This window comes from Mesoplodon bidens, assembly GCF_964165515.1.
Source record: "Mesoplodon bidens genome assembly, chromosome: 6".
In the NCBI taxonomy this organism is placed as follows: Eukaryota; Metazoa; Chordata; class Mammalia; order Artiodactyla; family Ziphiidae; genus Mesoplodon; species Mesoplodon bidens.
Window position 1 is genome coordinate 581,887 of NC_138162.1, and position 16,749 is coordinate 598,635.

The 16,749-nt window shown below is 58.2% G+C and overlaps 1 protein-coding gene across 2 annotated transcripts; it reads right to left on the bottom strand.

Annotated features, from left to right (window-relative positions):
- Window positions 1-1,269: 1,269 nt before the first annotated feature.
- Window positions 1,270-8,418, bottom strand: ARRDC1 (arrestin domain containing 1). 2 transcript variants are annotated; one of them, XM_081237353.1, is made up of 8 exons: window positions 8,250-8,418; window positions 3,486-3,596; window positions 3,001-3,051; window positions 2,765-2,919; window positions 2,412-2,594; window positions 2,140-2,316; window positions 1,650-2,067; window positions 1,270-1,576 (listed from the first exon to the last, which is right to left on the bottom strand). In XM_081237353.1, the coding sequence occupies exons 1-8, from the start codon at window positions 8,365-8,367 to the stop codon at window positions 1,512-1,514; spliced, it is 1,278 nt and encodes a 425-aa protein (XP_081093479.1). In that variant the 5' UTR covers window positions 8,368-8,418; the 3' UTR covers window positions 1,270-1,511. The 2 variants fall into 2 exon arrangements, with proteins under 2 accessions (XP_081093479.1, XP_081093478.1); XM_081237352.1 differs by having other exon boundaries at window positions 1,270-2,067.
- Between the last annotated feature and the right edge of the window lie 8,331 nt (window positions 8,419-16,749).

A 16,749-nucleotide genomic window follows, 5' to 3' on the forward strand; every position in this document is an offset into this window, starting at 1 on the left:
AAGTGATACAATTTACTTCTCAGCCTGTCCCCAAAAAAGTTGGAGGTTCAAGACCAGTAAGCTGGGTGATGGTGAAAATTGCAACAGCCATCCTCGACCCAGGGGTGGAAACCTCGACTTGACTTGAGAATGACCGCTATGCCACCTCTGGACTGTTAAATGTACAAGAAATAAACTTCTATCATGTGGGACAGGGCGCTCGACCCGTCTCCTCATAGTCCTATGAGCTTATTATAGATTAAGGTAACTGACACACGTAGCCAGGGTCCCCCCTTCACCATACGGCAGAGCTGGAATTTGAACCCAAAGTCTTATCTTAACGCCTCCTCCGAGGTTTCCCAAAGCACGCCAGGATCCCGGCCCCGCAAGGCGTTTAAGGGCCCTCTGGAACGTCTGCAGAATGCCTCTTCGGGAAACGCTGCTCTCCCGTACCCTGACATTTTATTTGCTCCCGGGTTCCTTGTGTCCTAGACAACAGTCCTTTGAATTATAGACCTCGGGAGCGGGCTTGTGTGTTCGCACTTGGATGGGAATCAAGAAGCAGCATCCCTCAGAGCCAGACGTGGCAGTGGTGACGACAGGGGTAGGAGACTTGAGGCCAAGGGTAAAGGACTTGGGGAAGCCTGCTCCCTCACCCCGACCGGATTATCGTCTGGCACACGAAGTCTAAACTGCGTTGCCTGGAGTGGTGGGTGCCAGACAGCTAGCCCAAGGCGTGTGCTAACGAAATGTAACAGCGGTGGTCTTCTCCCCGTCACAAGGCCACTTAAGTTGATGCTGAGGCTCCAGACACGCAAGCCCGCCTCCGAAGGCAAATTCTGAAGCAGAACCGGGAGGCCAAGCGCCTGCCCCGGCCCTGATTAACCGCCACGGCCGGTTCCCAAAGCTGGTTCTGCTCCCTGCCCGGCTCGCTCCCCCACCCACCTTCCGGCCCAAGACGCCCGGAAGGAGAAGGGACCCAGAGCGGAAGGGGGGGCGGGGAAAACGACGGCAAGGGGCGGGGCCTAGGAGAGGGGCGTGTCCCGCGGGGAGGGGCGTGCCCCGCAGGGAGAGGCGGGGCTGAAAGGGGCGTGCTCCGCAGGGGGCGTGTCCTGCATGGATGGGCTAGGCTAAGACGGGGGTGTCCACGGGGAGAGGAGGGGGCGTGCCCTATAGGGAGGGGAGGGGCTGAGAAGCCCGGGGGCTTGGGCACACCCACATCAGCCACTACCCGAACACGCACACACACCCGGCAGAGGAGGGCGCCCCACAGGCCACTGTGCCCAGCCCTACAAATGAAGCTTTTTATTTACACCAAGTCTCTCTAGGCCCCAACCCCCGGGCAGAGGCCGACTACAGGGGGACTGCGGAGGCTGGTCGGGGCAGAGGCTGGTCCGGAGGCAGAGGCCGCAGGGAACGGCGGGCAGCGGCGGGTCCTGAGTGGGCCGGGCTAGGCCGGGAGCGAAGGCACGAGGCCCTGGGAGCCTAGTCCCAGGGCGTAGGTCTGCCCGTCCGGAGAAGGCGACATGGGGTCAGCTCCCTGGGGTCAGGCCAGGGTCCACACCGCCACAGCTCTGCTCATAGGATGGCGGGGCCTCTGCAGGGAGAGAGCCAGGTCTGCATGGGGCCCGTGGCTCCCCCTCCCTGCCAGGCCCCAGGCCCCCACTCACCATAGGGGTAGCCCCACGAGCTATACTCAGGGGGGAGGATCAAGGTACTGGTCGTGGGCACCGGCCCTCCAGAACCCTCTGCAAAGTAGGGCACGGTGGCACCTGTGGAGATGCACAAGGGAGGGGGCAATGGGTGGGGGGCAGGGCTACCATCCTGAGGATGGGGTTCAGGGGCGCCAGGCGCAGAGCCGAGGGCTGCAGGTGGCTGCTGCTGCTGTGAGTGGCTCTTGGTGGAGAGGGAGACAGGGTCCGAGAAGAAGTGGGGGCCACCAGCCACAGCCTCCGCCTCCTCCTGGGGTGGCGCTGAGGGCACCACCAGGCCTTGGCCTGGCCGGGGGCTCAGTGGGACATGGTTCACAGCGATGTTGCCGATGAAGACCGGGAGGGTCACGATGGCTTCTGGCGTCTTCAGGGAGACCTGGGGAGGGTATGCGAGTGAGGAGCCAGGCCACCGGCCCCTCCTCCCACCCCACCCCTGTATCCCTGCCACCTGCAGGTAGTAGTCCACGTGGATGAGGCTGCAGCCCGGCAGGGCAGACTGGGGCAGGGCGGGCACCAGGATCTGCTCCTGCCACTGAGCCCGCCTCCAGGCCTTGACGCCCGCACCCTCCACCTCGGCGATGGTCCGCACGTCATAAATCCAGCGCTTGGCCTTGTAGGACACTTTCTGGGGAAGGGCCAGCCTGTGAGCCTGGGCAGGCCAGCCACCTACCCCTCCTCTGCCCCATGGGGACAGGGCCCAGCAGGCGAGGGGACTCTGACCTGCAGCAGACTGGCCACCACAGGGCTGGTGTCCTTGCCTGACTGGTTCTCAATGTCAGCCTGCAGCCGCAGCACCTGCCCCACCACGTAGCCTCGGAGGTCGGTGCTGGCGGTGAGGACTACGCTGCCTGTCTTCACCAGCTTGTAGGAGAACTTCTTGGTGGTGGAGGCCACATTGGGTTGCTTGGGAGGAGAACAGGGAGGCGGGTTGGCAAGTGTGGGCAGGCGGGATCCTCGGGGTCAGCTCAGGACAGAGAGGCCGCTGCTCTTCCAGGCCCTGGCCGCCTCACCTGTGCTGGGGACGGCGTCAGGCAAGGGTGGGCCCACCCAGGAGGCCACTGCCCCAGGCTCACCTCGATGTCTGGGATGCTATTCAGGTTCAGGGGGCTCAAGATGTAGAACACGAGGCTGCACTGGTGATCCTTAGAAAAACGTGGTGTGTCGATGGTGGCCCGTACCTGGTGCACAATCTTCCCAAAAGGGCCCTCAAAGGACGTGGGAGCTGTGGCTGGAGAGAGAGCAGGGACTGGTACCCGGCTGCCCCCCACCCCACCTCCCACCCACCCTCGCCAACAGGCTGGGCTCTCACCAGGAAGCAGGAACTGGAAGGGGAAGCTGTGCTCTCCAGCAGGCAGGCTCCCTGCAGAGACAGAAGGGAGGTAGGGGAGAGGGGACAAGGTGGCCTCACAGGGCCCAGGACAGAAGCAGGCCCTGCAGCCAACCAGCTCACACTGCATCTGGCTGCTGGGCTCCCAGCCTCTGTCTCCAGCACCTCAGCAGCACAGGGCTGTGGCCTGGGCAAAGGATGGGGGATGAGAGCTTGGCTTGAACAGGAGAGGGGGCAGGGCTGTTCCGGGGGCCGGAGCCCATCCAAATCCAGGAGAAGCTGGCCCTCTTCAGCCACCCAGCCCCCATCAGGCAATGCCCTGTGCCTGCCAGGGAGAGAAATCCAGCAAGGTGCACAGTCCTGGGAGAGGGTGGGCTAGCATGGGGATGCCAGAGGCGGATGTGGAAGTCAGGTGGACAGACCCCACTCTCAGTGGGGTGAGGTGAGGGAAGGGTTCCCAGACTCACCCTTGTCGGCCAGGGACAGAGCGCTGTTGAAGTAGCCCTCCTCCACCACCCACGCTGTGTCATTGGCCTTGCTGGAGACCTTGCAGGACCCTGTGCAGGTCACCCGGATAGCTGCAGGGGGGGGACAGCATGAGCCCCAACCAGGCTGGCCTGGGCCCCTCCCTAGCCCCAGCACAGGGATTCAGGCAGGACTGGCAGCACCCAGGACCACCCAGCTAGGCCCTGGGAAGGCCAGCACATGGCCTGCTACCCTCCAGAGGACACCTCCTGTCCGTGCCACATCTTCAGCTGCTCTCAGCGAGCCAGGGTGGCAAGGCAGAGTTCCACCTGTCGTGCCGTCCAGAACATGAAGGCCCTGACGGTCACCCAGATGACCCCTGGGCAAACCCCCAGCTCCAGCCCCCGCCCAACCAGACCTGTGAAAACCCAGCTCCCTACAGGGGATGCTTGGGAAACCCTAGGTGAACAGAGGCCTTTGGGGCAGCTGACCTCCGACCCCACCCTCCTGCTGCCTCTCAGGCACGTCAGTTAGGCTGGGAGGCACCCCTTCAGGCTCCAGGAAGCTACCTATTAGCCCTCATGCTGCAGGAATGTGGTCAGACCCGCCTAAGCAGATAAGGAACCCAACAGTCTGGCACACCAGAGGGTGGGGACACCGTGGCTTCCTGGGCCAGTACTGCCCAGGAGCGCTGATTTCTGCATCGAGATGGCTTGGTCCTCCCCCCTACTCCCCAGGGGAAGCACGCACACCAGGAACCAGGCAGCAGGGTTGCTGCCGCCTTCCGTCCTGTGATCACGAACTCAAATTCCTCCGTCCAGAGCCCACTGCGGTCAGAAGGCCATGGCTGGACCAGGCCCAGCCGAGGCCGGTCACCAGAGGGGACACCACGGCTGGAGACCCAAACAGGGCAGGGGGTGGGAGCTCAGTGACAGGTAGCCCTGTGGCTCCCTCCATTCCTTCCTCTCCCCGCAGGGCTGAGTCAAGGCCAAAGACTTTAGCCTGCCTGCCCAGCTGCCCGTCCTCCCCTGACCTGATGGATCAGTGAAGGGAAGGTAACTCGGAATCTGACACCCTCCTGACAGAGCCATCAGGCAGGAAGAATGCAGTGTCTCAAGTGCCCAGGGCCGGGGGCAGCCACACCAGGTCTGTCTGTGGTCTCCCCAGGCAAGCCCCACCTTGCTGATGCAGGCCTCCTGTTGGTCCCACAGTGCACTGGGCTGCCCTCCACAAACCCGTGACTCGGCCTCCGCCCCATCGGCACTGCCAGTGACCGGCCCTCAGCCTCCGTGCCAGCCCAGCCTCACCACCCGGACCTCGGCCCTAATTTCTAATCCACACTCCACCCGTCATCCCCTTCTAGGGCCAGACCTGGAACTGTTCCCACCCTGGAGGTCTGGGACACCAGCAGTGCTCCTACAGACTAACACATCCCAAGAGAGGCACAGCGTGGAACGAGCAGAGAAGGGGAAGCCTGACTGTAAAGCAACTCGAAGACGTCCCGGTGGATTGCAGGTATCACACCGCTGCAAACATTCCTCGTGGAGAGGGTGCGACCCCCCTTGAATCCGGCTGCCCTGGGAATGCTGGGAACAACGGAGTGTGCTGGAAGGGGTGCAATGGTCCCCAGACTGGCCCAGTGACAGCTGAGCACTGTGAAGTGACCCCAGTGGATGGGACACGGAGCTGAAGAATCACCCTGCCAAGCTCTGCCCAAAATCCTAACCCACAACAGCACACATTATAATAAAATGGTTGCTTTAAACAACTTAGTTTAGGCGTGACTTGTTTACTTAGAGGTGACTTTCACACAGCAGCAGATAATGGAATAGCTGTCTAACCTCACTAGAATTCACAGAAACTCATATGACTTACCATTTAACCCCTCAGATTGGCAAATATTAAACATTCTGATACGTGTTGTAGAGAAGGTAGAAAAACAGACACTTGCTTATAGCAATCAACCTGTCGGCTGATACGACGGAGGCCCTGGAGAAGCAGCAGACAGATCTGCTGTAATCTTACACACGCGTTCCAGGGGTCCGGCAGATACCCTTAGAATCTCACCCTCTTCACCCTGTTCACCACTGCTCCTAACAGCAAACAATCTAGGCATAGCCTATGCGTCCAAAAGCAGGGCGGCTGAAACAGGCACACACTCAGCCAGGACCCGGCCACACAATTAAGGTGAACAAGCCAGGGTGGCACCTGCCCCAGAAAAACAAACCGGCCCTTGGTTATCCCAGGCAGGCTCGAACTCTGTGAATTCCCAACGACTGTGCCAGGGCCCCCTCTGCACACATTCTGTGAGGCCCCTTCGGGGACCCTGCCTGGATGAGCAGCCTCCAATCACCGACTGGAAACAAACTCCCATTCTTGTCCAATCTCTCCTCCGCAGGGGAATAATGGAGGCGCAGGGGGAACTGGAGGTTTGGGGCTGCTCCGGTTCTCTAAGGAGAATCATCATGTGGATCCTGTGCCAGAGTGGCTTCTGGAACTTTTCTCTTGAACCAGCACTCTCACCTGTCCAGCAGCCCTCCTCCTATGTACCACCTGCAGTCTGAACATGAAGACTTCTGCTTGCTCCCCCTCTGGTCCCAAAGGTCTGTCCCAGCCTCCATCAGCTCCCTCAAACCCGGGGCAGCCCAGTCTCTGCCACATCCTTTCACTGCAGCTCTGGCCTGCAAGCCACTTCCCTCTGTCCTGTTTCCAAATCTGTAACACGAGAGGAATGACAACGCCCACCTCCCCGGGTTGCTATGAAGACTGATGGACTGGTCCTTGGGAAATGGGACGGCATCTGGCCCGTGGTGAGAGCCCAGGGAGCCGGCAGAGCTGGGCGCTGGCTGCTACTGTTGTCCGGGCATCAACCTCCCTCGTGGCCCACCTCGAGAGCAGAGCACAGGGCAGCCCCGCCTGACCCCCAGCCCCCGGCTGGGCTGGACCCGTCTCCAGCTCCTTCTCCAGCTTTAGTCCACATCAGCTCCCAAGGCAGCCGGCGTCCCCAAGGCTGAGTGCAGACCATCACGGACACTCCTCAGTCAAGTGTTTAGAGGCCTGCTGCCCCCCACCCTCCATGTCCTACTGGGGGCCCCCCTATTGCATCAGTGGCTGGTAACAGGAGCTCAACAAGTGTCTTTTGAGGGAAAGGAAAAACAAGAACCATGGTCTTTCCTCTCTCCCACCCCGGCAGGGCCGGAGGCCTACAGAGGCCCCAGCACCAGCATCCCCCCTACCCCTGGGGTCAGCCTGAAAATAATACTCTCTCTGGCACGAGGCCAGTCGTTGCTGGACTCTCCAGCCTGTAACCTGACTTGCTCCCCGCCCCCTCAGGGCTCTTACAGTCAGGGACTCCCTGAGGAAGAGGGCCTTACAGCCTCCTGGTGCCCAGCTGTCCATTTACCCACATCCTACCCACCACGTGGAGGCTGCGGGGCTCTAACCAGCCCAGGTTAGTCACACACAGCTCAGGCCACCCCTTCACTGTGGTCAACAACAGCCTGTTCGCCCTGGGCACCGAGCTACAGGGGGTGACAGGGCAGCGAGCCAGGAGGAGAGCTCTGCGTGAGGTCTCTGTGGTGTCCGGCTGTCCTCCAGCCACGGCCCACCCCTCCTTCCTGTGCCCTGCCAGCTGCACTCACCTCTCACTTGTGCCCCAGAGCAGAGCTGCACTGTCCCCCCGGTGCCCCTGCCACAAGCACACCTACCCCCACCCACTCCAGACTCCAACTGGGGAGACAGGAAAGAGGCGACACGTTACGGAGGTGGGCAGTGTCACCGGTCCGGGACGGAGGAGGCAGCTGCCCAGAGAGGACGGTGGCTCTGCATCCTCAGCGGGCACCCCAAGCGCGGAACGGTCAACCACACGGGGGCCTGGAAGGTCAAGGCCCAGAGGGAAGCCCGGCAGCTGTGGTTCTGGCCAAGCACCCCAAGGTAGAGAAGCGCCCCAGGATGGACACACCACATAACCTCACACTCAGAGCCGGGGTCAGGAGAGAGACCCCGCCCGGGCTGCGGTTCGCCCACGGCCCAGAGGGACCAGGTGTGATGTCCCCCGCAGGGCCCGGTTCACACCTCAGGCAGCAGACGAGGCCAGCGCCGGCAGGGAGCCCTAGCTAGGAGCGCCGCAGCAACCGGATCCCCGGTCTCAAAGTCCCAGATGTCTGCGCCAGCAGAGGGACCGGCCAGGAGGGCTCAGGTTCGGCTCCCAGATGCCCGCTACAGCGGGGGCCTACGGCACGCAGGGATTAGCAAGATCCTCCTAGCCCTTAGGGACTAGCCTCGGGCTGGGTGTAAGCAGTGCCCTGCAGCCCCCCCGGGGATCCGCACACTCGGCGGGGCTGCCTGGGTGTATGGGAGAGAAAGCCCAGCGCGGGCTGGTCTCCAGGTGAGGGCCCAGCAGCTGCGGGGCGCAGCGGACCGGAGACCCGACAGGGAAGGTCAGAAGCGTCGCGGGTCCAGGTCAGAGTGGCCTTCGGCGAAGTAGACAGGCTCGAAGCCCGCGCCCCGAGTCTGGACGGCCCTTGGCGGAGAGGACAGGAAAGGCAGATGCGGAAGGACTGGGCCACCCGGGCCTCCCTGCTCCGCCCCGACCGCCGCCGGCCTCCCACCCCCGCGGTCCGCCGCCCGGCCGGCCGCCCCGCGGCGCTCCCCGCAGCCGGACGCGCGCCCCCGGCCTCGCGGGTCCCGGGCCCAGCGGCCACGCGCCGCTTAGGAGCCACGCCCGGCACGCCGCAGGTGCGGCCCTTCCCGGACCCCGCGCCCACCTCGGAAGGGCAGCGGCGCCGCCAGGCGCACGCGCACGGCCCCCGCCAGCGGCTCCCCCGGGCTGTAGACGACGCGGCCGTGGCTCAGGCGGACCTCGAAGAGCTGCACCCGTCCCATGCCGCGGCCCTGCGGGGCGGCCGCGCGCTGCCGCCCCCGCCGCTGCCGCTGCCGCTGTCGCCGCGCGCCCAGCCCCGCCCTCGCTGCCCCGCCCCGGCCTCCCGCCCGCCCCCGCCCCGCCCCCGCTCCCGCCTCGCCCGGCCCCCTGCTCCCCCGCCCCCTCCCTCTCCCCTCTTGTCCCCACCCGTCCCCGCCCCCCTCGGCCCCCCAGCTCCCCACGCTGGCTCCTGCCCGCCCCCCCCAGCCCCGCCTCGGTCCGTCCCCCCAGCCCGCCCTTCCCCGCCCCGTCCCGGCCCGTAGGGTGGAGCTCGGGCGCAGCCCGCGGGAACCCGGCGCACCTGCGCCCCCTGCTGCCTCACCTGTGGAGGGGGCGGGCCGGGCCGACGCCCCCTCTCAGGCTCCGCCCCGGGGTCTCCACCGTGCCGCGTCTCTACACTGAGGGAAGTCTCCAGGCTGGGCTTGTGTCGGGGCGGGGAGCGCTTGGCCTGCAGCAGCGGGAGGGAGAGGTGAGGGGCGGGGCTCGATACCCAGGGGCGGATTCGAGGGCAAATCCGAGAGCCTAGGAGAGGAAAAGCCGTGCTTGGCTTAGAGAAGGTGCTGGGCGCCTACTGGCAAGTTAAATATGGGGCTGCTTGAGGAGGGCGTCAAGGTGAGGCCAGGTTTTTGTCCAGAACAGCTGGGCGAATGGGGTGGCATTTTTTTGATGGAGACGACCGGCCTAGATACAAGTTGTTTGGGGGGTGGGGAAGGGGAGAAATCGTGACCGGCAGAGTCAGAGGTGCCTGTTAGGCACCCAAGTGAACTGGCACTTCTAGGCATGAGTCTGCGGGAGACAGAGGACGAACGATTTGTGAGACCCTTGTTTGTAAATGTAACTCTATTCAGGACACTGATGACGTCAGAAGTGGGGGTGAAAGCCACAGAGACCTCGTCTAGCCCTCCAGCAAAAGGAGAGGGCCTTACAGGCTGAGGGGTCCACTGGGCCAGGCTGAGGAAAAGGAGCAGCCAGGAAGGCCCTGAGGGCCAGGGCTATGCAGCAGGCGCCAGGTCCACCTGGTTCACCGGGGATTCTGATGCTTCAGGAGGGAGGGTCTGACTGGCCAGCTTGACACTTTCCTGTCAGGACTGTGCAAACTCCCTGAACAAGGAGTTTGGGGTGCCCATGGGATGGGGGAGGATGGTGGGCAGCCCCCAAAAAACAAGTGTCCATGGCAGAAATCAAAAAGGAAGTGTTTGAGGACGCAGGGAGAGACGCTGTGTTGGCTGCTGCTGAGATGGAGGAGATGGGGGCAGAAAATGGGTGACCTTGCCCCAGGTCACACCTGTTTCCCACAATCGCACCCTATAGGGCTCTGCACATCCTTTCCTCTGACCCCCTCTCCCCTCTAGAAGCTGTGCTGGTGTGCCCTCATGTCCACCATCATCACCACCCTGACTTCGCTCTTCTCTAAACATTCCTTTCCTCATGCTCTCATGGAGCCCGGGCTTCCCCTGGAGGCTCTAAAGTGTAAATGTTTATTTTCGTACAACCCCTGTACCTCTGGGCCTGCAGGTAGGGTGGATGCTCTCCTGACTCCTTATGACCACTTCCAGACCATTTTCCCCTTTGCCCTAATAGCTCCCAGCCTTAACTCTCATTTTCTCAGAATAATAATTCATTCTCCCCTCCAATCCTGCTGTTACCTTCAAAGCCGAGGCCCGCCCCCCTTATTCTTTGGGGATTTCAGCTCCTGACTCACTCACTATCATTCTCTCCAGTACCACTTGTGCAGGAATTCTGACTTCAGAATCCATATAGGTTTCCTTCCAACCTCAACCTCCTGGCCTCTGTCTTAACATGAACCCAGGATTTGTTTTAATCAGCTATGGTAAGGTGACAGACACAAAGCCAACTGCCTTGAAAGAAGAGTTTAGAACTTACAGTTTCCAAGTGGGGCACGCCACACCATGCAGGGCCACACGGGGAAGCACCAGTGCCATCAGGAACAGGAGGGAGAGGAGAGCTCGGCCAGAGCCTTTACCATGTTTTCAGTGGGAAGGAGGCAGGGTACGCAAGTTTGAGCAAGTTTAGGATTGGATAGTTTGAATAATTTCAGTGGTCTCTAGTGGTCCAGTACCTGGCCCTGGATGATTTAGGCAGGAAAATACTAGCCTGGTGTGTTGGTGACAGGAGGTGGTTGGGGTGTGGGCTCTGGATCGGTTGGTTTGCACGTGAAAGGTGTGTTGGTGGGTGAGTTGTTTGCTGTCTCTAGGAATTAGCCAGCCTGGGAAGGGCAGTCTCTCCCCAGCCAGCAAGGCCCTCAAGATGTCAAAGCATCAAAGATCTAGAAAATAAAAAACATGATCAAAGCAGTGCTCATTGCCTTGACTCCTGTCCTCTGAGAACCCCCCCAGCTGGCCTCAGCAGCCCCTCTTGTGGCTTTAGGTTTGTCTGAACAACGTCACCCAACAACTTCTCTCACCCCTTTCCACTCACGCTGTTACTCCCATCAGCAGGTGGGTTCCACCCCTCCCACTGAATGGGGCGGCCCCTTGACTTGCTTGAACTGCCAGAGAGAGAGATGCCATGCCAGTTTCAGGCTCTAAGAAGGGCTGGCAGCTTTTGTTTTCATTCCCTGACAGTCCTGAGCTGCCATGTGACAATATCTGGCTACTCCTCTGGAGAGATCACCTAGAGAGAAAGGGAAAGCCTGGACGTAAGAGTCTCAGACTTCTCGCCTCACTCACACATCCTGACTGCGGCTCCGTGAGGGACCCTGGCTGTTTCAGCTGTCTATTGCTGCATAACAAACCACCCAAATTTATTACTTACTCTGAAAACTAGGCTGCATTCAACTGGGAGGCTCTTCTACTCTGTGTGGTATCTACCTGGGTTAGAATGTCCAAGATGTCCTTTTTGCTGGTGTCTGGCACCTTGACTCGGGTGGCTGGGACAGCTGGGGGCTGCTCAAGTATCCCTTCCCTGAGGCCTCTCCACATGGTTTGCTTGGGGTTCTGCACAGCATGAGAGTCTCCAGGTAGTAAGACTGATTACCTGTGAGCAGGCCCCCAAGAGGGAGGAAAGTAAAGCTGCCAGTCCTCTGGCCTGGGCTTGGAAGTCCCAGAACTTTCTACCAGATTAAGTGCATCAAAATAGTCACAGGGGGCTTCCCTGGTGGCACAGTGGTTAAGAATCCGCCTGCCAATGCAGGGGACATGGGCTCGAGCCCTGGTCCGGGAAGATCCCACATGCCGCGGAGCAACTAAGCCCATGAGCCACAACTACTGAGCCTGCACTCTAGAGCCTGTGAGCTACAACTATTGAGACTGCATGCCACAACAACTGAAGCCCCTACATCTAAAGCCCGTGCTCCGCAACAAGAGAAGCCACTGCAATGAGACGCCCGCACACTGCAACGAAGAGTAGCCCCCACTCGCCGCAAGTAGAGAAAGCCTGCGCACAGCAATGAAGACGCAATGCAGCCAAAAATAAATTAAATAAATAAAATTAAAAACAAAAAACAGTCACAGGAGGGAGATTCCTGGCAGTCCAGTGGTTAGTACTCAGTGCTCTCACTGCCGTGGGCCAGGTTCAACCACTGGTCGGGGAACTAAGATCCCACAAGCTGCGAAGTGTGGCCAAAAAACCCCCCCCAAAACAGTCACAGGACCAGTGAGGATGGAGCATCACACCTGACAGGGAGGGAAGGAATTGATGGTGACAATTTGAGACAAACTACCCACCAGCCAATAGCAGAAAAGTCAACCAGCTGAGCCCAATCTCATCACGGAATAATTAGAAAATCAACACTGTTTTAAGACATTATTATGCAGCAGCACATACGTGGAACAGACACTGACACTTAAAAGTGAGATGCTGTCTCGGAAAATCTACAAACAACAAATGCTGGAGAGGGTGTGGAGAAAAGGGAACCCTCTTGCACTGTTGGTGGGAATGTAAATTGATACAGCCACTATGGAGAACAGTATGGAGGTTCCTTAAAAAACGAAAAATAGAACGACTACCATATGACCCAGCAATCCCACTACTGGGCATATACCCAGAGAAAACCATAATTCAAAAGGACACATGCACCCCAGTGTTCATTGCAGCACTGTTTACAATAGCCAGGTCATGGAAGCAACCTAAATGTCCGACGACAGACGAATGGATAAAGAAGATGTGGTACATATATACAATGGAATATTACCTCAGCCATAAAAAGGAACGAAACTGGGTCATTTGTAGAAGCGTGGATGGATCTAGAGACTGTCATACAGAGTGAAGTAAGTTAGAAAGAGAAAAACAAATATCGTATATTAACGCATAGATGTGGAACCTAGAAAAATGGTACAGATGAACTGGTTTGCAGGGTAGAAATAGTGACACAGATGTAGAGAACAAACGTATGGACACCAAGGGGGCAAAGTGGCGGGGGGTGGTGGTGGTGATGGGATGAACTGGGAGATTGGGATTGACATATATACGCTGATATGTATAAAATAGAGAACTCACGAGAACCCGCTGTATAAAAAATAAAATTCAAAAATTCAAAAAAAAAAAAGTGAGATGCTGCCATCACAAAATTCTGAAATGTGGCCCTGACTTTGGAACCAGGCAGCAGGAGGACCTGGCAGGCAGTGAGGACATTGCTGGTGGAGGCCCGAGAAGGGCGGAGCCCAGTCAGGTATTGGTGGAAAAGTGGGACACCATTGCCTGTGGTAACGGGGAAGGCAGAAAATATATCTAAGGATCTGATTTTCCTGGCAGAAAGCGTAAAGGGCCAACTGGCTTCTTTCAGTCATTTATGCTAAAGTGAAATAAAGAAAAGAGAAATGAACTAAAGAAGTAATGTTCCATGTTCCAGCAGAAGTTGGAGGAAGTATTTCAAGCCAGGTCCTGCAGCTGGAAAATAAAAACTATTTCTCAGTCTCAGCCTTTCCAGGCAGCAAAGGTCCTCAAGGTAAGAAATGGCATCGTGGGGAAGATCAAATCCAGGACACTGCAGCAAAACATGACCTCAGGGTTAAAAGAAATCCAAGGGCATGGCATATGACCCCTTGTTAAGACCTCTGACGATTCCCAGGGGACGGGACCCTCATAGATGCTGTCAGCCATACAGAAGCGCCTCCAGGCGTCTTGAGGTCTTTGTGCCACAGCACGTGGCTCAACGTCCACAGCAGAAAGGAGCCGCTCAAAGATATTTGCAGTGTAGCTTCTGTCTAATAAAATGTGTTATAATTTGATACCTAGAAAATCCACAAAGTTTTTTTTAGGTGTTGTATTTGCTTGAACTACAATATGGACAAAGTTCAAAATAAAAGAGGCCTCTGGGCTCTCAACTGTCTCAAGGCAAGAAGCAGGCTGAGGAAGCTACTCAGCAGCAAACAGGGCCCATTTCCCATGGAAAAGGGAGGATGACCGAGCATGCAGGGCCAAGAGGCAGAGGGAAAAGCCACTGGGAGCCATAAAAAAGGGTGGGTGGGTTAGGGAGCCACTGGCCGGGAGCAGACAAGCCCTTAAAGGCGCACTGCGACAGCTGTCTGCTGGATTTCAACATTGCTGTGCACCCGTGGCTGCAGGGGGCACACCCCCTTTTCCTTTTTGAACCAGGTGTCTATTCACTTATCCTGTGCTTTCCCTTGGAACGTTGGGTCTTGCGGGGCAGACACCTTGCCTCTGGCCTTGTTGCACATCATAAGCCAAGAGCCACGGTGAGGTGGTGGTTCTAGGCTCTTCCCGTGGGAGGAGCATGAATCATTAGGGGTCAGAGGGTGGACGGGTGGGGGGCAGGCTGTTCCACTGGCAGCCCCCACAACGCGCCACACTTTCAGGACTCATGCTCTTGTGCACACCCCTCCCACACGGACTCCAAGCTCACCTGCATGACTTGCTTTGGCCAGCGGGATACTAGCAGGTGTGATTCAATCAGAGGCCCACTGGGACCTGTCACTTACAGCAGAGCCTCCACATGGTAAGCAGTCCAGCTCTCCTGCCTGGATAATGGTACACCACACCCAGGGTCACATGGAAGAAAATGAGGTGCTCCAGGCAAATTCCCAGCTGAGTCCAACCAAAGGAGGTATCTGGCTGACACAGTGTGGAACAGAAGATGCCCAGTCAGTCACAGAATTGTGCAAAATAATAAGTTGATGTGGTTTTAAGCCATGAAGTTTGGGGGGGGGGGTTTGTCACAGGTCAGCAGGTAACAGAGACACGATCACCCCTAGCACCTGCAGCCCCTTGCAGGAGTCTCTGAAGCACTTCCCGTCCTCGCTCACTGCCTCTATCCGCAATCCTTTGAACCCACCGGGACCTCCACCCTCAGATCTGCCCCCTCTGGTGTCCTCTCTTCTTTACTTGCTGAGCTCAGATGCCCCGGGGAAGCATCCCTCTCTTAGACAGCTCGCTCTCTCCCCCTCACCTCACCGCACTCGCCCAGCATAACCGCAGTCTTGGCTGAATCCAACACTTCTTTCTCCTTGCCTTCTCGGGAGCAGCCTAAATAGGCTGGAGAAAAACACACTGTCACACGGGCTGGTCCCCTTGACACTGCCGGGCCACCCTACTGTCTTTTCCTAGTTCCCTCCTGGTCCTCCTGGTCCTCTCTCCTTGGACCACACTCCCTTCTCACCTTCAGCTGATGGCCTCGTTCTCATCAGAAGAGAACCCCCCAGATTCCACATCCACATCCACTCACCTCTCAGACTCCTCTTCAAGCTGTGGCTGAGCTGAACCAGCCAGGCTCCTGTCAGAGGCCGCCCCTGCCCTCCCCTCTCAGGCGATTGCCTCACCTCTTTCTCCTCCATGGGCTCATTCCCACTGGTGGACAACATGCTGCTTCCTTTCCCACTATAAAACCAACACTTTCTCTGGACTTGCCTTTTCTTTCTCGCTTTGGCCGTTTCTCTGCTCCTTTTCAGCCAGAACACCCCAGAAGAGTTGTCAGTCTCAAGGTTTCCAAGCCTTTCCTTCCACTCACCCTTAGCCCGTTCAGTTGGGCTTATTCCTCCATCACTTACTTGTCAAGGTGACCAGTGCCCTCGTGCTGTGTGCTCTATTGACTAATTCCCAGTGCCCACTGACCAGGACCTCTCAGCAGCATCAGACAAGGCTGATCCCTCCCACTCACCCTAGCACTGTCTTCACTTGGCTCCTGGCCCACTGCCCTCTCCTGGTTTCCCTCATACCTGACGTCCTCCTGCTGTTTACCAGCTCCTTCTCTTCTCAAATACTCTCTTAGTATGAGAGTACCCAGGGCTCAATCTTTCCCCTCTCTTTTTCTCTATTTGCATTTCCTCCCATGGTGAGCTCATCCAGCTGTATGGCTTTAAATACGACAAATATGCTAATGAACGCCAAATCTGTACCCCAGGCTGGACACATCCCTGAACGCCATATTCACATATTCAACTGCCTTATCACCTTAACGTGCAGCCTGAGGGAGAAATACATTTTTATTTTGCTAAGCTGCTGAGAATTGAGGGATATTTGTTACTGCAGCATAACCAGGGCTATCGTGACTGCTACAGAACACGGCCACCACAGGTGTCCCGACATCATTGCTTCTTGGGTGGGTGCTTGCGTTAGCTTCCTAAACAGCCTGCCTGCTCCCACTCTTTCCGTCATTGTCTCCACCAGCCAGTGTGATGCACTGAATAGCTATTCCTCTGCTCCAATCCTCCAGTGGCTCACTTTTCTGAGTGTAAAAGTCAGAGTCCTCACGAGAGCCTACATGGTCCCCTTCCCGTCCTCCACGTCTCTGGTCTCGTCCCCTGTTGCTCTCATGCACTCCTTTGCTCACAGTGGCCACCTCCACTTTTCAGACGCACCAAATGTGTTCTCAGTTTATGGCCTTGGCACTGGCTCTTCTCTCTGCTGGAGATGCTCTTCCCCTAGAGCCCACATGGCTCACTCCTCCTCCTCCTCCCAGTTTGTTCAAATTACTTGGCAATGAGGCCTACCCCGCCCACCACCTTTCCTGGATCCCCAACTCCCTAATGCTGATTGTTTCCCCACAGCACTGATCACTTTTTAACATGGCATATAACTCACACGTCACGGGCCTTTTCTGCCTCCCTCGCTAGAGCAGGGGTTTGCAATTTGTTGGGTGCACCGGTGTAGAGTGGTTTCATCGGGCGCTGGGGGTGAGAGCCCGCTGGAGTGGTTGCCAGGAGACAGGTAAAGCCCCGCCAAAGTCCTCAGCCCTTGGAGTTCCAGTTCAGGAAGGACCTGGCGCAGGCTGTTCAGCGCCCCGGCTCGAAGCCCAGGGGAGGCTGGTGCAGCCCGAGAATGGGCTATAGCGGCGGTCCCAAACCTTTTTGGCACCAGGGACCAGTTTCGTGGAAGACAGTTTTTCCACAGACCGAGGGCGAGGGCGGGGGCGGATGGGGGGGCGCGTT

What these genes read in the sequence shown, in the direction of transcription:
- ARRDC1 (XM_081237352.1), bottom strand. Translation starts at nt 8,367, where the DNA reads ATGGGACGGGTGCAGCTCTTCGAGGTCCGCCTGAGCCACGGCCGCGTC. An exon ending in GGCGCCGCTGCCCTTCCGAG is followed by an intron (nt 3,597 to 8,249) that starts GTGGGCGCGGGG and finishes CCCCCCCTGCAG; the next exon opens with CTATCCGGGTGACCTGCACA. An exon ending in ACGTGGACTACTACCTGCAG is followed by an intron (nt 2,068 to 2,139) that starts GTGGCAGGGATA and finishes TACCCTCCCCAG; the next exon opens with GTCTCCCTGAAGACGCCAGA.